The sequence below is a fragment of the Lagopus muta genome, chromosome Z, assembly GCF_023343835.1.
Source record: "Lagopus muta isolate bLagMut1 chromosome Z, bLagMut1 primary, whole genome shotgun sequence".
Taxonomy (NCBI): domain Eukaryota; kingdom Metazoa; phylum Chordata; class Aves; order Galliformes; family Phasianidae; genus Lagopus; species Lagopus muta.
This window is the reverse complement of record NC_064472.1, coordinates 23,728,187-23,753,488: the sequence shown is the minus strand read 5'-3', so window position 1 is coordinate 23,753,488 and position 25,302 is coordinate 23,728,187. Positions and strand designations below refer to the sequence as shown.

The 25,302-nt window shown below is 37.1% G+C and overlaps 1 protein-coding gene across 2 annotated transcripts in view; it reads right to left on the bottom strand.

The window, feature by feature from the left end:
* Positions 1-25,302, bottom strand: part of AP3B1 (adaptor related protein complex 3 subunit beta 1) — a 159,957-nt gene that overhangs the window by 95,757 nt on the left and 38,898 nt on the right. For both annotated transcript variants that reach the window (XM_048932545.1, XM_048932544.1), the window contains exons 6-7: positions 22,093-22,159; positions 11,938-12,120 (exon numbers count right to left, since the gene is read on the bottom strand). In XM_048932545.1, the coding sequence (XP_048788502.1) occupies positions 11,938-12,120; positions 22,093-22,159 (250 nt within the window). The remainder of the gene's footprint in view (positions 1-11,937; positions 12,121-22,092; positions 22,160-25,302) is intronic.

Genomic DNA, 25,302 nt, shown 5'->3' with positions numbered 1-25,302 from the left:
GATAGCACTGCCTACTGTGTCGTTAAGTAGCTTGGGATGTGTACAAAAAAAAAAACCCTAAAATTGAACTCTTCAAAGGAACCCTTCTGGTTTTTATCATTCAAAGCAGAACGACACCAACTATCTGCTCAGCATAAGCACTGGAAGAGTTATAACATAAGGGAGGGGGAAAATAATTCAACCAGACATATCTCATAGAATTACAGATGTGTTACAAAGGACCTCAAAGATCATCTAGTTCCAACCCCCAGTAGGTTCTCGTGGGTCCACTTTGCAAGCTTATCCAGGTCTCTGAATAGTATGCCTTTCTTCTATCTTTCTTACTGCACCTCTCAGTGTAGTGTCATTAGCAAACTTGCTCAGTTTACATTCAATCTCAAAGTATCAATCAGTGATAAAGATGTGGAAGAGCAGTGGTCCCATGAGGGACATCGCTCATGACAGTCTTCCATCTGTGCATAGAACCACTGGCAACAACCCTTTGGCTGCAACCATCCGGCCAATTCTTTATCCATTCAACAGTCCACCTTTCAAATCCATCTCTCTCCAATTTAGAGAAAAATATATGGTGCGAATCAGGTCAAAGGTCCTGTACAAGTACAGGCAGAGTTGCCCCTCCTTGGTCTACCAATGCCATCAACTCCATCATAGAAGTCTCCACTTCGGCAACACTATTGAAATGGTAGGAAAAATGTTGGTGGGACCATCCCTCCAATAATGCATGCTGTAAGAACTACACAACGAGAACTGGTGAAGACTGTTGTCCCCAGAGGAACCTTACAGTGCAAGTTCTGAACTTTGCAAAAAAGGAAGAGATGGGACACCTATTTATTTTTGTCTGAAGTGGCACAGAGCTGGTAGCTTCATGGTGGTAAGTACAACAGAACTTCTTTGTACTGCAGTACAACAATGATGAAAAGCCTTGCTCTAAGGCAAAAGCATCCTGCTCAGCATGCTACTGGTGCTACTAATATCTCAGATTACAAAGAGCAATCAGAACAGCATGCCTCTTATACTATGTCTGAAGTCTAAGGGTTTTTCCAAGCAGGAAAAAAGGTATCATGGAGAAAAGCATAGACAATACTTTAATTGCTGTCAGCACAAAACCGAAAATAAGACTCCTGCCTTTTAAAGATGCTTTAGTGAACATTATTCAATCAAAACTGAACTTTCTACAAATAGTTTCCTACATCCTTATTTTCCAATCCTCAACATCAATACTGCACCTTCATTTAGCTGTGGCAAGATGCTTCTTCACACTTCCAAGAAATGCCAGATATTGATAGCACTAAAATTTTACCTCCCCAGAGTTTTGATTTGACCTCAAACTGAAGACCTACAGTTAGAATTAAATTAATTATATAATTTATTTAAATTTATCTTTTTTTAAATTTTAATAATTATTTATCTAAAACATTTTAACTTATTTTAACAGTCACTTTTGAAGTTTTAATTTATGTAGAACAGTTCAATCCTCTTCAAAATAGAAATCAGACATAAAACAGCTTCCTCTTACCACAAAATCATACTAATTTTAATAGCATGTGGAAGATATGCAAAGAATACAAAGAAATACAGATTTGAAAAAAAATGATACGTTAAAAAACTTCAGAGTATACTGCCTTAGTTTTCACTGACAATCACTTTTCCCACATCTCTGCAGTTCCTTTATCAGAAGGCAGAGCCTGGGTGTATGAAGTCCTTCACCTCATAAGAGAACATCAGGTATGCAATCATCTGAGGAATCTGCAAACATACACCTGAGGATCCTGAGGGAACTGCCAGATGCAGTTGCCAAACCACACTCCATCATATTTCAAAACTCATGGAAGTCAAGTGAAGTTCCCAATGGCTAGAGAAAAGACAATAGCATACCTGTCTTTTAAAGGTACTACTAAACAGCCAGGCTCTACTAGGAGTCCTGTAAGATTATGGAAGAGATTCTCGTAAAAGTTATGTTGAAGCCCATTGGAGACATGGAGGTAATTACAGACAGCCAGTGTGGCTTCACGTAGGGAGAATCATGCCTGACTTTTCTGGTAGCCTTCTACAGTGAAGTGACTGCATTGGAAAGGAAATTGATATCATCCACCTGGAATTCTGTAAGGCCTTTGCTATGGTGTTCCACAACATTCTGTCTCAATATTGCAAAGATATGAATTTGACAGATGATGGGCTATTAAAAGAAATGGGAACAGCATGGATGGCAGCAATCAGAGTTACATTCAATGGATCAATATCCAAATGGAACCCAGTAGTGAGCAGTGATCTTCAAGAGGATTGCTACTGGACCAACGCTATTTAGTATCGACGTCAATGTTGTAGATAGAGGGACTGATTACACCCTCAGCAAGCACAGTCACCAACTCAAGTGGTGCAGCTCATATGCTTGTGGGAGTGCACGCTATCCAGAAGGAAACTCATGAAGTTCAACAAAGCCAAAAGCAATGTCCTGCAACAATGGAAGACTAAGGAGAATCTCCAGTTGGACGTGGGGGGAAGACAGTGAAGGAGAAAAAAAGGCTGAGGTACTTAATGCCTTCTTTCCCTCAGTCTTTACCAGTAAAATCAATTGTTCTCTGGTACCCAGTACACTCCTTGAACTGGAAGGTAAGGATAGGGAGCAGAAAGAGGCCCTCATAATCCGAGAGCAAATGGTTAGCAACCTGCCACAGAACTTAGATGCACGTAAGTTTATGGGGCCAGATGGGATACACACAAGGGTACTGACAAAGCCAGCTGACATGCTCACCACGTCACTTTCCATCATTTCAGCAGTCCTGGCTATCTCAGCTATCTTAGAAGTTCTCAGCTGACTGGAGCCTAGCAAATTTGACATCCATCCACAAGAATGGGTGGTGGCTGGAGGGAGGACCTGGGAAACTACAGGCCCATCAGTCTGACTTAAAGCGTCTATTTGTTTCAGTGATATTCAGGCACCAAAAAAATTAGTGGCAAATTTACTCTGGTGGTAGAGTCATACTGGAAGAGCAAGTGTTGCTACCATTCAGATTTAGGCCTAACTTACCCCTAGTCTTCTTGTCTCACATTTTTTTTTTTAACAATAAACTGGAACAACCATATGGATACACAGACAAAATGCAGAATAATCCAAATAATTTGGAATTTTGGATAAAGTACTTCATGTTCCCTAGGGTCCTTCAGAGATATGCAATAAACCAAATCAAAAAGCATGCAGTCTCAGACTCAAGAGACTATAGCATCCTCATTGCAGTCACATAGGTCTTCCTCAGAGGAAAAATTAAGCAAAAGCTTACTTATGTGAAAAGGGAGATAAAAGTTTATTTTGCAACATTTCTATACATTTTGAGGAGACCTCAAAACAATGAAAAGGCCACACAAGGTAGTAGGCAAAGAATTTCCTATGGACAGATGCTCAGAACAAAATTTATTAATATTCTGGAATTCAAGAGGGCCTCTAAGTACGTAGATAATATTCATTTCACATTGCTTACACAATTTTACATGATTATTTATCACAGAAATTACCAAAATTAAAGCTAAAAACTTGAATAGATCGCTTGAATAGGACATAGGCTGACAAAGGTTTGGTATATCTGATATTTAAATTGAAAATGATTAGCAGTTAAACAGTTAATATTTAGTTTTCCATGAAAGCATTTCAGTATTTACCACCAACAACTTAATGATCTAGACAGACATAAGCACAGTTTTAACAACTTATTTGCAAAAATCACTAGAAAATATGTATCTTCTCCTATATATAAGTAACAACACACCTTCATTCTGAGTCAAGAAGGTAAGACCACAGCATTGGATGGATTACACAGAAACTGCTTCCGGACAAAGCCATGAGAAAAGCAGTGCTTACTTTCTTAATTTCAGCTGACACAGATGTCCTAAGAACTTATCTACACAAGTTCTACCCGCTGCTGCAATTTCACAGCTAAATACTTTGGGTAACCACAGCAACACACTTTGCTGCAAAGATAGATGTCATTTTTATCTACAGATTATAATTCTGTGTCAGCAGTAAATGCTTGGTAAAGTAGATCAAATTAGAAAACTCATGCGGCTGAAATCTAACCCTTCCTCTCCCTCCAAGTATTATTCTGACAGATCTATTCCCTTAGAAACACTAGTCCTAACACAGCAGTACAGAGGAAGAAAATGTAAAGAAAGACAGACAATATTGTTTGCTGTGTCAGTGAAAGAAGAGACTATTTGCAGTGGTCATGAAATACAACAACCAGAAAGTTCTGTTTAGAATTCATTTAGAACTCTATTTTCCCTAATTTACTTTAAATCATCCTTGTTTTTTGTTATAAATCTACCTCTAAGTTACTCTTCTTTTGTTATGCACTGAAACTGGTATCACAGTCAGATGGCTAACCAGTCCATGTTATGTCCCAATTACTTCACCAACTATCTTTACATAAATATAAATGATCTCTTACACTAACTCCTCCTCATGTATATCTGTAAGAACCTATTTACGGAGTACTCCGAGAGAAACGGAAACAGCTGAATCCAGAATTCTCCAGTAGAGATGTCATAATAAGAATGGAAGAAATAAGCAACATAACATATGCACACCAGCTTCCTGAAATATGCTTCATCTTTTGACTTTATTGGCTAGATCAGGAACATGTAGATCTGCTAAATCTAGGAGATGGTTTTAATTTGCATCAGGAGAGGACATCTTAATAGAAACTGAAAATGAGATTACTACTTTTGATTCCCAGGAAGTAAAATCTTGTGGCTTTAATCTTCTGGTGAAAGGAGAAGAAAAAAATATCAAAAAAGCTACCACCTAATAGAACCACACAGCACAAGCAACTAAGTGAAGCTTCTGTAATGTCTACAAAATACTGAGGTTTGCTTTGAAAGTAATGCTTCCTATTTTATCATACAATAGCCTGGGTTGAAAAGGACCTCAAAGATAATCTAGTTTCAACCCCCCTGCTAGGGTTGCCAACCATTAGAACAGGCTGCCCAGAGCCACATCTAGCCTACCATTGAATGCCTCCAGGGATGGGGTATCCACATCCTCCTTGGGCAATGTGTCACCACCCTCTGAGTGAAAAACTTCTTCCTAATATCTAACCTAAACTTCCCGTCTCAGTTTAAAACCATTCCCCCTTGTCCTGTCACTATCCACCCTTATAAACAGTCACTCACCCTCCTGTTTATTTCTTTCAAATACTGGAAAGCCACAATGAGGTCTCTGGATTGCTTCCCTTCCCTCCAATGTGTTGACTGTACTACTCAGCCTGGTGTCATCTGCAAACTTGCTAAGGGAGCACTTGATTCCATCATATATGTCACTGATAAAGATGTTGAAGAGCACCGGCGCAAGACCAAGCCTTGGGGAACACCACTTGTGACTGACTTCCACTCAGACATAGAACCATCAATCACAACCCTTTGGCTGTGAACAGCCAACCAGTTCTTAATCCAGTGAACTGTCCATCTTTCAAATTCATACCTCTCCAATTTAGAGAGAAGGATATGGTGTGGGACCATGCCAAAGGTTTTGCAGAAGTCCAGGTAGATTACATCTGTCACCCCTCCCCTGTCCACTAATGCCTCCATCCCTATCAGTGAGAGATGATGTTGGATCACAATGTCAGAGCGAGATGTTGGTGGAGTGGCAGTAGAGGCTGAACCTTCCCACTAGTATTCAGTTACATTTTGTTGCTCTGCCACGAATGGCAAAGAGCAGCAGTCTGACAAAATGATGTCTGACACAGAAGTGCATGTGAAGTAAAGATGTGTCACCAAAATCCTCCATGCGGAAAAAAAATTGCATCATAGACATTTATCAATGCTTTCTGAGTGTTTACGAAGTCCAAAAAAGTGGATGTTAGCACAATGATGCTGAGGGTGGTGTGTTTTAGCAGCACCAACAGCAACACAAAAGACAAGCCACTTTCTGGATAACTATGCACAGCTGTCCTAACACAACATGAAGAGCATCTCAATCAGTTAATCTGTGCAAATTGGCAGATTACAACTAGGGGACTATGTTCAGAGCTGAATACTGGCTTTAATGCACTGGAAATGGAGATAGCATAGTTTGCACCAAGTGGGTCCCATGGATGCTCACAAAGGAATGGAATGCAACACCGCAGCAAGTTTGTCAGGATCTATTGAGCCTGTGCAAAATTGAAGATGACAATTTCCTGGGCAGCACTATTACTAATAACGAGATGTGGTGTCACCACTAGGAGCCAGAGCCAAAGCGGCAATGCACGGAGAACTGACAAGTGAATTCCCAAGAAAAAGTTCAAGACACAGGCCTCAGCTGGTAAGGTAATTTGTACTGCCTATTGGGATAGGAAAGTGGTGATCCTTCTGGATTTCTAGGAACCTGGACAAACTATCAGTTCTGACTGCTATACTGCAATGCTGCCTAAACAGAAGGCTTGAATTTTCATGCACCTTTCTCTTGCTACACAGTAACACAAGACCTCACACCAGTTTAAAGATGGTGGAGTACATTACCAATCCTGGTTGGATTGTCCTACCTCAACCACTGTACACTGGGTGCAGATTTTTACAAGTGTGACATGCAGGCTCTTGTTCATTGCATAGCTAGAAGTGGTGACTGTTGAAAAAGAGTATTTTGTTGCTAAGAATTTGCTCGACTAAATAGTGTTTTGCTTTGTATATGTTTCCACAGAAATAAATAGGAGGCATTACTTTCAGAGCAACCTACATTTATCTTGATAAATTATTCCTAAACGATTAAATGCTATTCACAATATTTCTTAAATATGTTTGACTGTCTATGGCTCCTTACTAATCTTCATTTAATAATGATTTACATACAGAACAGTTTTGAAGTACTTTAGCTTCTTTTATTTTTATCACTTTACCTAGGTAATTCACCTAGCTAAGAGTAATTGTCAACCTGAATATACTTTTCCCTTCTTCTGTTCTCAGCATTGCAAAGTAGGATTTAGGACTTTTATTATGCTCTCAACAGAACTGATTCAGAATACTTTTTATAGAGTACTACAAAAAGTTAAGGACAGACTGTATTCCTCATATGCTCTGACTGAATCATTATTATTTACACCTACTGTTCCTTAGATGTGCAGCTCAACATGGAGAATAATAAAGATATTTAGAACAGTGCTAAACACTTACAGCAGTCTTAATATAGCCATTTCACACTGGATTCCATCATGCATAACCATAACCTTTACAGAATACACTAAGAATTCATAACTGTAATATACTAAGAAAACACTGCATGAGCAAGAAATATTTTAAAGCGTTTAACAAAAAGGGTGTAGGTTACAGAATGGTGGAGTTTGGAAGGAACTCATCTGGTCCAACACTCTGTTGGACAGTCAGCTCAAGATTAGTTAGGACTGTGGTTTTTGCATACTGCCAGGGACGTGTTCTGACATTTGATCACTTCCACAACAAAAATGTTTTTTTCTTGTTCAGAGAGATACTATTACACAAGGTAATGATTCACAGTTTAACATATAATATACAATTTTTGTTCTTATACTATATCTGAAAAAATCTGATAAAGTCAATTCAAGTTAAAAAAAAATAATTGAACCATCAGAAAACACTGTCAGTGTTCACATTTTGCTTTCAGCAATATCCTCATGTACTCAAGTCTTATGTGAAGTAGAAAACAAAGGAAGTCATAAAAAAGGGAAGAAAAAGGGAAAAGAGTCTTGAGAGGACCTGTTGTTGATACTTCGCCACCATCTTTGTCTTAATCTAAGAAATTCAATATTTGACAACTTCTACCTTAATTACTGTTTGGTATTTAGTGAAAGTAGTGGAAGTTCAGTGGAAGTTTGGTGTTTAGCTCAGCAAACTACAAAGCAACAGTGAACTTCCCCACTATCACTTGTCCTAAAGCTGCAAAAATCCAATTTTTTAAATCTAGATAACACAAGAAAAATACTACTTACACAGTGCAAGCCAAACAAGTTCCACTTCAATGGAAGCTAAATTGTTTCTAAGGTTCACGTTTCTGAAAAGTGAAACCCTGGTAGATTCTCACAGAGAAAACAAAGGCACATCTATTTCAAAAAACATTCTCTTACCAAGTAGAGACTTCTGCTCCTAACCAGAAAATTCTACAGTTCTCTCCTTCCCTCAGCAAAGCAACCCATATTTATAGAAGACCATGTTTGATTATGCTGGTGTCAGTTAACTGACACAAACAGCTCCCTGGTTTTTTGAAATTAATATAAAAACTGGAAACAAATATCCAGAATAGAAGAAATTAGTACAAATTGCTAAGGGTAAGTAAGTAATTAAATGGCCTTATACTTAAACTTGTTTGTAGGTGACAAACACTGGTATTTGTCTGTCATACAACAAATGCAGAAATTCTTTAGTCGTACTAGGATAGATCTTCCCCTTATGTGATGACCATAAAAACTAAATCACACAAAGTTCAAGAGGGTCATGGCACATAAAGCCTGTAACTATAATGCAATATGCTTCATACATTAAGTGCAATGGAAAACATTTTTAATACTGAACACTGTGGAAAGGAAAACATGCAATCTGTTTTTTCCAAGAGCAATCATAATAGTCTGTGCCCTGCAAATTAAATGTGAGCTAATTTATTTCCGTTCTGTTATATCAGCTCTATTAATCTTCAACGTTGAAAAATTCTCAAAAACCAAAATAATCAAACTTGGAGTAAAGTTGAGTAAAAGGAGTAAAGCTGAGGTTGCATGCTAAGCATACAAACGAATGTTCAAAATAAGCAAAGAGCACAATATTATTCAATATTTTGAATAATCTGAGCTGGAAATTATTTATTTATTTTCTTTCTATTACTATTTCAGAGCTAGGATATTTTCCATGACTAACAGTTAGGGATATACACATTGAAAGATTTGCTATTTTTCTCCTGGAAGTCTTTATTCTCTAAGGTCATTTTTTTTTCAGGCTTCGTTCCCATCCCCGACATCCCTATCCCTGATGTCAACCTCAGCTTTTAAGTGCTTTGAGTTGAGCAATGCTTTAATAATTCAGTGGATAAATAATCCTAAGAATGTAAACTTGAAAACCTGAGACATGATTTTCCTAAATATTAGTTTATAAGTAATTTCATTGATTGAAGATCATGAATAATCTGAATTCATCTTTCTTTTTTTTTTTCAAATCTTAATTAAACATCAACAAAGCTTACTTCTGAAATCTGCAACTGTCTGAAATAAAGCTAAACAGCCCTGAGAGCCCTGAGCTTCAAAGATGATACACTCACTTGTTGGTGGAGAGTTAAAGCAGCCAATGCCTCCCATCACAATTGTTTCACTGCTAAAACAGAGACAGCTGGACAGCTTTAAAATCTGTTCCTGAACTGTCAAACCTCAAGACCACACACTCATGCAAGCCAACAGCAGCATCATGTTAAGCATCTCCATGCATTATACCCTAAGGCGTAATGGTTCTATTTACAAACAACAATTCCAAAAACTTCTGGGAAAAGGGATGGGCAAAAAATTCAAACCGGCATAAAATATGTCACTCTTCAGAAAATGGCTTAAATCGTCCTTGCTCATCCGTTCTGGGCAGAAACTATCACTCCAGGGTGAGTGACTTGCTCTCTTTATGTTTAATACTTGTTAAAGCTGGAGAACTTTGGAAAAGGTTACTGATAAACAAGTAACTACTTCAAACCAGCCTTCAAACATTTCAAGACTTGCAGTAAAGCAGGGATATTCTTCACAGTATTCATGACCAGAATGAAAATCCTTCAGAGAAACAAAAAATATGAATGTAAAACTAAGAAATCTTGGTTAATGACTATTAATGCTATTAAGAGTTTTGCAACAATTTAGAGAATCTGGTTAAAAATAGATTTTTCTCTGTGACTGATAGTTGTTACAAATATTTTTAGGACAAAGCACAAGAAAACAAAATGTTAAACAATTACTTGCTGAGAATTAGCTCAAATTGAACAAAAGAAGCACGTTTTTCTAAAAGTAAGGTGAATTTTAGTGAATAAAAATGCAAATATGCATTTTAACAGTCTTGAATTTATTAATCTGATAGGTTTAATTTCCATTTTCCTGCATCAGCTTTATTTATAAAGTGTCGTGCCCTATAAATGTGCTGTTATTTTCTATAGTCAAGCACCCTCTTAACAAATCTTCTCATTAATATGTAAATTTAAAGTCAATCGGTCTTCTCCCTGACAGCGCCATGAATTCCTAGTGCACTGTATAATCGGCTTTGACTTGGCATCCACTATTTATCATCAAAGATGTCAGTTAGAAAAATTATGTAAAATGTGCTGCAATTGATATGACTGCAATCTACTTTGTCAACACTTAATTGTTCCTCAAATCGTACATTTACATATAAACAGCCTAAATACTGATCCATAATGATGCAAATAAACTAAATTAAAAATCTCTTTTACAGCACAAGATGCCCTGTTATATGATGTGTTCATTTAAGAACCTATTGACAAAGGCATGCTTTCCAGCCAGCCCCAGAAAAAAAATCTGCTAATTTAATTGCTGAGTAGGTAGACAAACAAAATTTTGCACTGAAGCTCATAAAGGAAGAAACAAAGTATTATTAATAAAATACCAGAGATGAACAATTTTATGTTGGCATAGGCAGTACGGTTACCTGAACCTTTTAAATTTGTATAATAGAAGTCATAGGAGTAACTGTCATCTACCTGGTCTCAGTGAAAGAAAGTACATTACAGTCTGAAAGAAGTCTAATACTATCAAAACCTCTAAGCTCATTCAAAGACATGAGGTCATCTCCACCTTCTCTTCTTTCATCTCATCACCAACTAAAATTGGATTAAATTAATTGTGAAACCATACCTGCAGGTAAAGTAAATTACTGATTTTGATTCTTTTAAAAAATTAAAGCTCCAGGGTGAAGAATGCAAGTAGCTTTCTTTCAACTAGCAACAAAGAGGAAGCATTCTGTCTCAAGTACTTTAGGAAAATAAATTACTCAAACGTCTCATTATCTAGAAGACTTTCCATAATTTAGGCAATCTTAAGGAAAGATGTGTTCTTATAATTTCATTTTCACCTGAAATGAAATCAAATGATGCAACTTTCTATAGGATCTGGACTCATGTTCACTACAAATAAGTACACTAGACATACTTCACTACAGAAAGTTAATCTTCCATGAATGTAAAATATTAAACATACCAATGAATATACACCTTTAAGTATGAATTAGTTTAAAATTAAACGGTAAAACTTTACAGTATTAACACTCCAACTTCATACAATAAATACAAGCAGAGTCGTAGAGCATTTTTATATTGCTCTCTGCAGAAGTATTCTGTTTGCATCAATTTCTTGAACTCTTTTGATGATGGAAGTGATGGATTTTTACTTAGAATATTCCTTTTTCTGAAGATTAAATAAGGGTGTAGTCATATTTATACAATAAAATGAAAATTAAAAAAAAAAATTAACAGTTGGACTGGATGATCTTTTAGGTCTTTTCCAACCTTGGTGATTCTATGATTCTATGATTCTAAATGTTAGAAAATACTTATACTATCCACTAAAAAAAAGCAGTCTGAATTTATTATCATGTTACTTAAGCTCTGTTCAGTATGCTGCAATATTAAGTACTTCGATGCAAAATGAGAGTCTGTCCATTTCAGAACAGACCTTTTCTACTGCTGACTCACAAAAAATCCACAGCGAAGAACCACCTCACTCAAACAAAGAAAAAATTGGATATTCCTGAGGTAAATTACAACAGAGAGCCTACAAAGCAGATTTTCATGGAAGCCTGTGTAGTGGAAGCCTTGAGTCAGTGAAGTCTCCAAGAGTGAAGGCTTATTCTTTTGATTTCTAATTTTATTAAAATCTCCATTTAAATGCGTCTTAAAACCTAAGTATATGTAAAATTTTAAGTAGTTCAGAATTCAAACACATAAGATAATTAAAAGATCCACAAACTTACCGTCTTCCATGGGCTTACAAACTGCGTACGTGCATATCGAGTCAACATGTGGATTATAACAACTTGACCCCATTCTTCTACATCAATCAGCAAGTTACAGAGCTTTCGGTAGTTCTTGTGAATCAGATCTATTCTATCTGGACACACTTCCTCAAATGCCATCACAACACTGCCAGCTACCAGCTAGAAAAGAAAACATAAACCAGAAGGTCAGTATTTCTTTCACAGTTCACCCAGAACTGAGAATCTGAATTAATACCAGCTATTCTCAGCATTTTAAATAGGCTGAATTTAGAATTGCTTATTTTAAGGAAAAAAATAACAACTAACAATGAGGAAAAATTTTAGGCCCACAGAAAGGTATCTTATTTTTTTTTTTAAATGGAGTAGTTATATTGGAACAGAGCAAACATTTGCCATTTGTATTACACACATAAATCTTAGCTCTCAGCCCTTTAGACACAGTGCTGTGTAAGCATTCTTTTTCTTACAGTTATAGTTTCCAAATAAATTATCAGAAAACTTGCCATTAACTCAAAAATAACAGGGCATAACAACAAAGTATAATACAGCAATGTGCTCAACAAGGTCTATTTGGATTCTCCTATCAACACTGGCATGATCAAACTAAAGATGAGCTGAGTAAGTTTTCTATCACTACTGGAATCTACTGGGATCTAAATTTCTCTCTTGATATGGCCAAATTAACTGTCATACAAAATTTCTTCTTAGCGTTTCATGAATACACTGTATGAAAAAAAAGGCATAAAAATTAGCAGTTACAATACAGAGTATATTAACACTTCCTCACAGAGTACAAGAATTTCTGCATGTTTTCCACACTTAAAAACAAAAACAGTTTTAAAGTTACAGAAATGGATCACTTATGCCATATTATGACCTTACATATTTCAATCCCATAAGAAATGAGTCTTTATATACACAGAGGTCCACATAGAGACTATGATTGAAAATACAGCTTTGTTTTCATGAGAAAATGAAACAGATTCTCCATGTTCTAACACTTGAAGGCTTATTCAAATATTCTTACAGGGTTTTGTTATTTTCTTTTAAAAATAAAGAAAGGAAATCCCTTTTCTGTTTGCTGTTTAATTTTAGGCAGCAAGTTACTTCAACTGTAGGAAAACCACCAAAGCTGAGTATGCATTATAGAGACATGTCATCATGTGCATAGAATTATTTTTTTTTCCTCTAATGCTTTAATTAAGATTTGTTTTGTGTCAAAGTACATGTTAAGTCAAGTAAGTAAAACGATGAGACTTTATACGAAGCAGCTGATATGTATGCAGTTGGCATGCATGCAGTATAGCCTTCTGGCAGCAAATTAATGTCATATTCTATCTGAGCACTGGGGATCTGCATTTCAACCTCTAAAATTTCCCCAATGACTTAAAGTAAGCAATTAAATAGGAGTGCAGTTTATTGAAATGGTACTTTTTGAGAAATATTAAATACAATGATATTCATATGTTACATTTTTCTCCCTGTATTTGGCTGACATTTGGTTTATTAGTATGTGCCCAACATTACAATTGAAAGAAAACAGCTCAGAATATAGTCTTGCCATTATGCTAAACAAGTTACAGGCTCTGTGGGGATTTTATGAATTACCAATAAGAATAAACGTGAAGTTGCATTTATTGCCTCCAGCTCTATCCACATACTGGTACCTGCTGGTCCCAACACACATACAATTCATTCCAGGGAGTAAAATCTGATTACTTGATAGAGCTAAATAAAAACATTTAACATCTAAAATAGTTTTATAGTTCTGCAGCATCACACAAAACAGTAAGTTGATGTTGTTGTTCTATTGAGTTCTCTTCTTAGCAACCTGCTGCATTAAGCTCTCTTGTCATTAAAAGACACTGCCAGTTTACATTTAGGTGTGGAACATATATACATATATACATATGTGGATATACAGCTCAACAGAACATGGTGGTCAGCTACAGGCAAAAGACAGTGTGATAAAGCACTTTAGTGTGAAAGTGTGATGGCACTTTGAGTCCCCAGAGACTTTTTTTTTTAATCACTAACACATAGATTCTGTTATCATGGATATTCCACACTTCCACACAGTATAGTGTCTCTTGACAGGTTTGAAATATAAGAGGGAAAACGAGGGAGGGAAAGAAGGAGACATGCAAAGATTTATGACTGTAAAAATATTTGCAGCCTAATATTTACACATCTTAGGTTCACAGGTGAAGGACAGTACAAACGCTGGTGTCTGACTGGAGTTCTAGCACAGTTACCTTGCTTTTTACTGCTACTAGTGCTGTACTCAAGCCATTTTGTATTTCTCTTGTATTTAAATATACTTTGAAAGCTGATATAATTCATTTGTGTTCAGACTTAAAAGACCTAAACAACATGATCACAGGCAGAACAGATACCTAAAGTCGATTCCTAAATCACTTTAAAACTAGCTATTATACCAAAAGTCTAAGTATATATTCATTTCCTCTTTCTTGAAGAACAGTGATTGTTCCATTCTCAGTAGTCTACCAAATCTGGAGAACTACATATTTGTCAGATCCTTTGCAATTCACAGGCTGGAAGAAAGTTTTAAAATTGATGCTGGGACATAGAGGTGATGCAGCATAATCTGTCTCTTCCTTCGGCAAAAGCAGGAGCAGTGACAGTGAACAGACAACCTGGCGTCATCTCATAAAAACATCACAGTAGTTTAGAAAGCTCCATTATTAGAGTAAAGCACAACTGAACACAATGAAATAGCCAACCACGCTGAAATACAGAAATTTAAATTAATAATGTATTTCCATTCATATCAGTAACCCACTCAAGTTTACAGCGAGAATTCTGTCTTGCGAACACTTAAAAATGTTAAAAATTTGAACATTCATTATGGGATGCAAGAGGAGCACCAGATGAACAAGAATTTTATTCCTGTAGTGAGCCTCTGGCGTTAGAAGTTAATACAGGAATTGCCATACAACACATGTTACTTAACAGCCTGTCCCTCTACCCTCACAAGTGCATTTTCCTCAATTAAGTTTTCCATTTTAAGCGAAAAAAAAAGAAGTGAGAATATAAAATAAACTGAAAATGGATGTTGTAGCTAAAAGATTTATGTGAGAGGATTTTCCTTTCTTAGTATGACACTATTCTAGTTGATACTGTTACCCCAATAGTATGATCCTACTATACATCTAAACACCAGAGGAACAGCTTATAATATCTGTTTATTAAATGCTCAACATTCCATAAAAATATTTAGAATTAAAACAAAATGATCCAATCAGAATATAAAACTGAAAAATATTAGTTTCCAAAAAACAGTCAGTTAATTTCCATCTCACTGTGTCAATAGCAGCTTTTTGTAAGGATAAAATATAAATCACTCCAACAAAAACAGCAATGAGCTCATCAAACTCACATGCTGCTTTCCATTTATGTATTTTTTATATTAAAGCAATAAGCGTGCTTCATTTGTCTTCCACTCGTTGCCACATTTTTCTATGCTGTTGCTATGAACTTCAGCCATTAGCTGCGCTCCAAGGTAAACTACATGAACCATCAACAAAAGTGACACCCAATCTACGGAGTTCATATTTTCTCCAGATTATCTATGCTAGTTGACAAGCTGGTAATGAAAAAAATCACACTAAGCAAATGGTTCCTCTAATAACAATAAATTTTCTATAAAATTATGAAGGGTACAAAACGTTTCCTTGCATCTATTTTGTCATGAATTCTAATTAATGCTGCGAAAACCTGAGAGTGCTGGGTCATCACAAGAAGTACATCCAGGTTTGATTGATAATATAGTGCAAGTTGGCCTATGCTGCCAAGATTCTTCTCTCTTAAATTAATGGCCACCGCACCTGCCCTAATCATACAGCCCAAATGATATCCCCCTTCTTATTTCAATTTTCTGGAGGCACAGAAACTGGAAAAGATCAGTCATTTATCTTCTAATGGTGGGATAATAGATCTATCACAATAAAACATCTGCACAAAGCCAGTAATTTTTTTTCTAAAGGAGCAAAGCTTTTACCAACATTAAATCAATAAGTTAGAAAAACAATGTCTCAGCTATACATTTTGATTTTAAACCAAAACATTAACTTATTAACAGAAGCCTACATTTGAACTGTAGACTCCAGCTTTCTTTTCCCCATTATCCCCAATGACATTGCTTTAGTTTAAAAGATCAAGATCCTCATTGCAAAGCCATCATCAATTCCAAGCATCATTTTTTAATGTTAGAGGTCTCACTTGCTGAGAATCTGTGCTTCGTCTTGTAACTATGCAGTCTGTAAAAGATATCTTAACAATCACACATATGTTTAAAGACCTTTGATCCCTCAAGCAGAGTACGTAATAGGCTATATGTGTTATATTTAGAAGTAAATTTTCACATGGGAATGGCACAATAAATTTAAAGTTTAGAAGTAACTTAATGTGATGAGGATATTCTCATTAAAGGAGAATACAATGTTTAAACAGCATGTGCAAAAAAATACATATGTCCTCTGGGGGGGGGGGGGGGGGGGGGGAGAATGTAAATCTTAACATGGAATAAATAAATTCCATGCAGTAAATTAATTTACTGTCAGTCTTCACTCAAAACTTTTCTCTAACCTCTGCAGAATTTCTTCACAACAGAAGTTTCTGGAGTACATTACCAGTGCAGGTTTACCAACATGTTTTGAAATTTCTCTCCAATATCCTTTATTCTAGAGGAGTTCAAAAGCAGTATTGCAGTGAATACACTACCGAGTCCCAGAAAAAAAAAATGCTACAGTAGCAACAGCTATGATATATAGCATAATACATACAGCCACATACTAATCCCATTTTCTGGATGTGGCTGAACAAAATCATTTTTACAACGCAGCATATACATGTTTATATTTTTATACAAGTATCATAAGCTTCCCTTGTATCATAGAGGCATTTGTTCAAACCAAGTAAAATCAGATCAAAAACAATGGAAAAATTCTAGACATTTTTAAGACACTCATTATCCACATAATTACATCCCAGCAGCAGGTCTACACTCTGCCTTCTACTTTAGGTGTGCAACTTTGAGATATATTTCTCAGTCCAGAATAAAGTGGCAAGTCTTTTATCTGAAAGTTTTAAACAATGGACATGATTCCCTCTCAATATCAGTATGAATGTTTAAAATTATTAGGTAGGTTAGGTATCGTTCGTGCACTTGATTTTGTTTTTTATTACTGCTTACAAAATTCAGTTATAAAATAACTAAGCTACAAACAGAACGTAGTTCTACAGTCCTTCACAGCATGCCAAAAGCAAATTGAGCAACAAATCCTGCCTCAAACCACTTATCTCAAAACTAGAAGAGCAGGCTTGTTAAGAACCTGAGGAAAAAAAAAACGAGGAAAAATAGAGTGAAATCATATAGAAACCAACAATCCAAATAAATGGGTAAATAAATAAATAAATGTCCAATTACACATTCACACCTACCTAGCTCTATTAATTTCTGAAAAAATGTCACTTTAGCATAAAAACATATATGGCCTTATCTTCATTTTTACATAAAACCACATCAGCTGCTCAGTTATTCAGCAAAACTAGAAAAATAAAGCAGACGTTCATGCTATTCTACTTGCTTATCAAAATTTGATGTACTTTTTATGTAATGGAAAGGTAAAACAGAAGTTTAAGTTGCTGTAATAAGCAGATTTTTAAACATCTGTTTAAAAATTAAATGCATTGGCAAACAAAAATCAAAGTTTTGTTGATACAATGTAGTTGTGCTAAACAAGTTACAGGGTCTGAAGGGATTCTATCAATTACCAGTAAGAATAAACATGAAGTTGCACTTACTGCTTCCAGCTCTCTCCACATACTGGTACCTGCTGGTCTCAACACGCACACAGTTCATTTCAGGGAGTAAAGCCCGATTATTTGATACAGCTAAATTAAAAAATTTAACATCTAAAAACAGTAAGTTGGTGTTTTACTGAGTTCTCCTCTTAGCAAGCTGCTGCATTAAGCTCCTTTGTCATTAAAAAACACTGCCAGTTTACATTTAGGTGTGGAACCTGAATGGATCGAAAGGTCAGCAGAACACAGTGGTCAGCTCCAGGCAAATCACTGTCAGCCCAGAGTTGCGCTCAGTAAGCCCAGAAAAGCTGGTGAGGGAGAAGGTAAAAGTAGTGAAGAGTTGTATGTTAGAACTTACTTGTAGCAAAGCAATTTTATCAGAATACAAAACCCTACATAGTGTTTGGCAAAATTCTACACTGTAATTCAGTTAGCACCTTGAGGGTACGTTACTGTTGATTTGCACTTGATATTTTTGCAAGTTAGATTAACAGAGAGTTTGTATTTTAATTGTATCTTTGTATTAAGTAATTTAAGGAGTACAGTGATCTTTCATTTATATCATGAGAAATTTTAATTAAGTGCTGGGTTAAGGTTGGATCTCATGCCATTTTAAGCTTTGCTCACCTCAGCTTATATAAAAAATTTACTGCTGATTGAGACCTAACAAATGAACACATTTTTTAGAGTCTGATAAAATAGTTCAATTTTACTGTAGTAAAATTCCCATCTAGATAGTATCTTTCTACTTCAAATGTGAAATGACTGCAACTAATTTAAATACACTTTGCCTTTTCTACGCAACATAAGCTGCATTAATAATTCACAATAGCATGTTCTTTTTGAAGAAATTTGTTTTACATAAATTTAGAGGCATCTATGTTTAGTAGCTACTCTGTCTCATTTTAACATAGACATTATATTGGTAAGTTTTAAAACCACTGTGCAAATTCAAATATTTATAGAAAAGAAAATAAATGTGTATTTATTGTATGTGTTTTTTGTGTTTTTTTTTTTTCAGTGAGGATTCTCAAGCATCATTTGAACCAAACATTCATCTGTTATGTGACACTGAAGTTAAAAATTACAATCCTCTTCTAAGCATATCTAAAACAAATTGAATAACAACAACAAAAATCATATGCATTGATTTCTCACATCTAGACATTAAATGTAGAAGACATGATGCTTATTCAAGGATTATTGGTTCTTAGGTGTATACAAATGCCAAAATTAACCTGACACTTTGACAGAAGCACTGTGACACACTTACATCACGGAAAAAAAAAAGCCCAAAAACAAACAAACAAAAAATCCATACAAATTCAACAGTTCCCAGTCACTAGGATTCTCCCATCTGGGTAAAGACACTACTTAATGATGTAATATTGTGATCTTGATCTACTAGTGTTAGAACAAAACTACCAGGAGATGACAATTAATGTTAATATAAGGAAACAATTTCTGTGCACTTACACCGCGACACCCCAAGGATTAGTGTCAAATAAACTCATGGGCTGAGTTCCACATTACTACCTTCCAAATTTCAGGCAAACTCACTATCAAAAAAAGCCATTAATCAGATGAAATTCATATGGCTATAGCAAAATTTTCTTTTTCTAACGCTTAGTTTCTCAAAGAAGTCTTGTGAAGACAAATTTAGCAATTTTCTAGGAGCTTCTTCTTGCATCCTAAGTATATGAAATCTAGATTCCCTTACAGAACATAAGGAAGATTGTTCAAATTATTTAAGCTTATTAAAGCTTATTTAAGGCTTTATTAACACATATAAAGTAACCTACATAAGATGACGTAAGCTACATATATAACTTTAAGAACCACCACGTGGACTGGAATCCATCCTCAGCACGTCTGCTAATAATAATGAACTAGGAAGTGCTGTTGACCCCCTGGAGGGATAGGAGGCCTCACAAAAGGATTTAGATAGACTGGAGCACTGGGAAATCAGTAGCAGCATGAAATCCAACAAAGGAAAAAGCTGAAGGATGCACCTGGGACAGAACAACACTGGACACAGGCACAGATGGGAGTATCCAGAGAAGGTACCAAACCTGGTGACAAGGCAGGAAGGCATGTCCTCTAATGAGCAGCTGAGGACACTTGGATTGCCAAGACCAGAGAAGAGGAGGCCAAGAGGACCTCAGCACTCCCTGTAGCTCCCCCAGGAAGACAAGAAGGATGGAAAAGGCACAGAGATAACAAGCAAGCATTACCTTGAGTATTAGGAAACATTTCTGTACTGTGAGAGTGATTGCACACTGAAACAGGCTTTCTAGAGAGGTAGACGATACTCTACGCCTGTTAGTGCTCAAGTGCTTCTTGTAAACAAATCTGGAGTTTTCCTGGGAATGTTCAGTGGAACATGACGAGATGACTACTTAAATTGGAGCTTTTCTGTACTAGATTAGTCTTCCTGAAATCAAATGATCAAGCAGTAAGCAGAGATAGACTCCTTTTAAAACAGAACAAACTGTGAAGGAGCTTTGATTTAAAATCCCAGAAGCAGATTTGTATTGCTCCTGTTTGGAATTTTTCACAAAAAAAGTAAAACTTAAAGCAGAAATGTCAGCCAAAGCTGGATCAGGCCTTGTTAGAGTTCAAGTACAATCAGAAGGAGAAAAACACTTCAGTAGTTATGACATTACATCTCCAAAGAAGCTTTTCTGAAAAGGCCCAGAAGAACAAAATATAAATTATCATTCTCAAATTCTGGGGAAAAAATAGCACAGCTGTGACTACTGCTTCAGCTGGTATTCATAAATACAATGTCTATTATTCAGTGTCACGCAGGCACCAGAATTATGGCATATATTAGGCAGTGATAACTAGTTTCCCCTGTAAACATCTCCAAGAACAGCCATTCAGAAAAATAGAAAAAAAAGTTGGGATGTTTTAACATTTCATTAAAATTCATGTATAAGTGACTACTCGTCAGGTACCTCGTTTCTCACTTTAAGTAATAGTGGCCAGGGAAATCTAAGGATTTTATTTTCTTGCCATCAGCAATAAGAAGAAACAAAGGTGGCTTCTCTGTCCCTTATGCCTCCACAGGTACACAAAATCTAATCTCACATTCACAGATTGCATGCACACCAAGAGCATGAACCACAAAAAGAAAATACACTAAGAACCACTGGGGGCACCTGCACAGAAGCACAAAGGTCTCTGACAAATGAGTACAGGTCAAGCATGGATGCAGCCAGGAGAACTAACTAACTGATTTACTGCCTGCTGAGCCATTAAGCTCTGACACTCTTCTTCAGCAACCCTTCAGTGGAAGTTGTGAGATGTCTATTAGAGATCGACACCATTTTTGTCCTGGACATCTGGACTGTGCTAGAACAACATACAGTATGTTACATTAGTAATAGCAGACTAACATTACACGTAAACACTAAAAACTGACATCTAAAAACAGAAAAAAACCACAACATAGTAATAATGAATAATGGTACATGAAGTAACTCACTATCTGGTACCTAGCAGTGCTCTCACTTAGTCAAAAAATAATACATTTGCCATCAGTTATTTGAAAACAAACCAGAGAAGTGTTTTAATTTACATCCCTGTTTTATATTTGAAGTCTGTCTTTTTACTCCTCTTGACAGAATTACCTTCCTGACCTAAGACTTGTGAAAATTAATTGTAAATTGTGAATTGTCAGAGGACATCAGTTTTACTTACCAAGAAGGAAATTTGCAAGGACAAACAAGCGCACAGCAAGTATCGCTGCGTAACACTGACATACACCACAAGCTTCAAAAGGTATACTGTGTATTACACAGAAGTTATTCTTATAATATCACAAATTGACATGATTGAGTTAATATCTCATTGAAAAAATGCAAAGACACTTGTACACTGACTCATATAATTATAATTTTTCATTTTTTAAGCTAAGTTTAAAAAAAAAAAAAGCATAAACACACAAAAGCAACAACAATCAGTAACAAGAAAATGGATTTAAAATAACCAAAACATAAAAAATGATTACCAGTCTTGTAAAGGGTTACTATCATTATCACATTCTCAATATAATGCATGGATACACAATGATGCCTCTATTTTGAAGCATATAAAAACACACCAATAAGGCTTCAGGAAAAATCTTCCTCAGACTGTCATTCAGCTGTATAGTGTGTGTAAAGAGTAATAAAACTCTTTAAATATATGCAAATGCTTATATAATGTATATATAGCTAAATATATAAACTTAAATATATATTTATACACACACACACATACAGCATATACATATATGTGGAATAGCAACTCGTCTCTTACCGTACTTCTATCCTTTAACAGCTTTTCAATCACTTCAATTAACATTTCCTTTTGCTCTGGATCAAGACTAGAAAGGAAAAAAAATTGTTTTAAATATTTGGTTAGAAATATCAGAAATTTAAGACACATTACATTTGTTTCCATCCAGATGCAAGCTGGGAACCAAATGTGTTGAAGAATCTGCTTGCAGAAAATATTAAGTAATTCAAAGACCCAATTTCAAAATACCTTATCTGAGAAAAAGTTCAGCATGAAATGTAATCTTCGTAATTTTTAATCCACACTTAAGTAGTATAACAAAGATAAAAATCTTATTTTTGTTTATCTTGTCTTGTACTGGTGGCACCAAGGAGCTGGCAGAGCACAGAACCAGGACAGTTGACCTTAACTGGCCAGAGATATTCCATACTATTAGGTGTGACATAAAAACAACTATAAAACTGAAGGGAGTTTGTAAGGAGGCAGCCACTGCTTGAGGATTGGCTGGGCATTTGTTGGCAGGCTAGTAAATAATTTATATCTCTACCTGCATGTTCTGCCTTTTTTTTTTTCTGATTCTCTCCACATCTCAATGGGCAGTGGAGTTGTGAGCAAAAGGTTGGGTATGTTAGCTGTCTGTTCACTTAAACCACAAGAAATACCAAGAGAAGCCAATATACTAGTCTTGTTGCCCTGTCAAATCCATGTATTTCCAATTTGTAGAGAAAAAGGTTATGGGGGTCTGTGTCAAAGACCTTGCTGAAGTCCAGACAGATGACACCAGTGGCTCTTCCCTTGTCCACGACGCAGTTATGCCAGCATAGAAGGCCACCAGGTTGGTCAGGCAGGAGTCACCATTGTTAAAGCTATGCTGGCTTGTCCTGTATCACAGAATCACAGGGTTGGTAGGGATCTCAAGGATCATAAATCTCCAACCCCCCTGCCACATGCAGGGCCACCAACTTCCACATTTAATACTAGACCAGGCTGCCCAGGGCCCTATCCAACCTGGCCTTGAACACCTACAGGACGGGGCATCCACAACCTCTCTGGGCAGCCTGTTCCAGTACCTCACCACTTTCTGTAAAGAATTTCCCCCTGACATCCAACCTAAATCTCCCCTTCCTCAACTTAAAACCATTTCCCCTTGTCCTGCAATTATCAACCCTTTCAAAGAGTTGATTCCCCTCCCCTCTGTAGGCTCCCTTTAGGTATTGAAATGCTGCAATGTGGTCACCCCGAAGCTTTCTTTTCTCCAGGCTGAACAAGCCCAGCTCCCATAGCCTGTCCTCATAGGGGAGGTGCTCCAGTCCCCTGATCATCTTCGTGGCCCTTCTCTGGACCCTCTCCAACAGCTCCCTGTCTTTTTTGTACTGGGGGCTCCACTCTTGGATGCAGTACTCCAGATGGGGCCTCACAGGAGCAGAGTAGAGGGGGACAATCACCTCCCTGTCCTTGCTAGTCACCCCTCTTCTGATGGAGCCCAGGATACCATTTGCCTTCTGAGCTGCAAGAGCACACTGCTGGCTCATGTGAAGTTTTTCATCTGTCAAGACCCCCAGGTCCTTCTCTGCAGGGCTACTCTCAAGAACTGCTCCTTCCAGTCTGTATGGATGCCTTGGATTTCTCCAGCCCAATTGCAAATCCTTGCACTTTGCTGTGTTGAACCTCATTAGGTTCATCTGGGCCCTCCTTTCTAGCGTGTCGAGGAGTGGCATCCCTTCCTTCCACTGTGTCAACCGCACCACTCAGCTTGGTGTCATCAGCAAAGTTGCTGAGGGTGCACTCAATTCCCTCATCGATGTCAGTGATAAAGATGTTAAAGAGCACAAGTCCCAAGACAGACTCTTGGGAGACGCCACTCATTACCGGCCTCCATCTGGACACACAGTCATTGATGACCACCCTCCGTGGCCTCTGCGACAGACTGCGGCCTTTCAACCAATTTCTTATCCATCAAGTGGTCCACCCATCAAATCCACATCCCTCTAATTTGGAAATAAGGATGTGGTGGAGGACCATGTTGAAGACCTTGCTCAAGTCCAGGTAAATGACGTCGGTCACCTTTCCCTTGTCCACCGATGCCAAAGGCCACCAGATCGGTTAAACATGACATTCCCCTGGTGAAGCCCTGCTGGCTGTCTCAGATCACATGCCCATTCCTCATGTGATCAAGCATGTCATCCAGGAGGATCTGTTCCATGATCTTCCCAAGCACAGACATGAGACTCACCTGCCTGTAGTTCCCTGGGTCATCCTTGCTCCCTTTCTTGTAAATGGGAGTGATGTGACCCTTCCTCCAGTCATTCAGGACCTCACATGACAGCCATGACTTTTCAAATATGATGGAGAGCGGCTATCACCTCCCTCTCTTCCAAGTGCCTTAGATGCAAGATGACCAACAGGTCAGTAGTTCCCTGGGTTGTCCTTCCTACAAAGTCAGGTTTGTCAAACAGGATCTAGAATTCATAAACCCATGCTGACTGGGCATGGTCCCCTGGTTGACCTTTAATTGGTCCATGATGGCTCCCGAGATTATCCATTCCATAATCTTCTGCAGCACTGAGGTGAGACTGATAGGTCTGTAGCTACCAGGATCATCTTTCCATTCCTTTTTGAAGATAGGCGTCACATCTGCCTCCAATCCACTGGAACATCTCCAGGTAGCCAAGACTGCTGGAGAGTGGCTTAGTAACCACATCCGCCAACTTCCTCAACACTCTAGGGTGCTATCCATTCAGCCCTATGGACTTGTGAGAATCCATCTTTCAGAGCAAATCCAAAACCATTTCCTTGTAGACTAAGTAGGGCCTATTCTGCTCCCCATCTCTATCTATCAGTGCAGGGGGCTTAGTAACAACACATTTTGAAAAAAACCTATTTGTATGAGATCAAGGCAATCTCCAGTAAGGGCTCCAGTGGTTTAATTTTCATTTCTCCACCTCCTGTTTCTGAAACTTTAGATAAGGAAGGAAGCATTCTTGGAAAATAAGACTGAAAAGCTTAGAATGATGTGTTCCCATTATGGCATTTAATACTGATGTTGGTAGTCAAATCCTTTTCTAGACATTGCTGCAAGTAGGTACAAGTACACAGTAGAATTTTCTATTGATAAACAGAAGACAGAAATAGCTTTGAAGTGCATTCTATGTGAAATAAGCAAGATGTCTAATATTTTCAATGATAAAATTACACTGGTGTAGCTGGCAATGTTGACTGCTTTGGGCACAA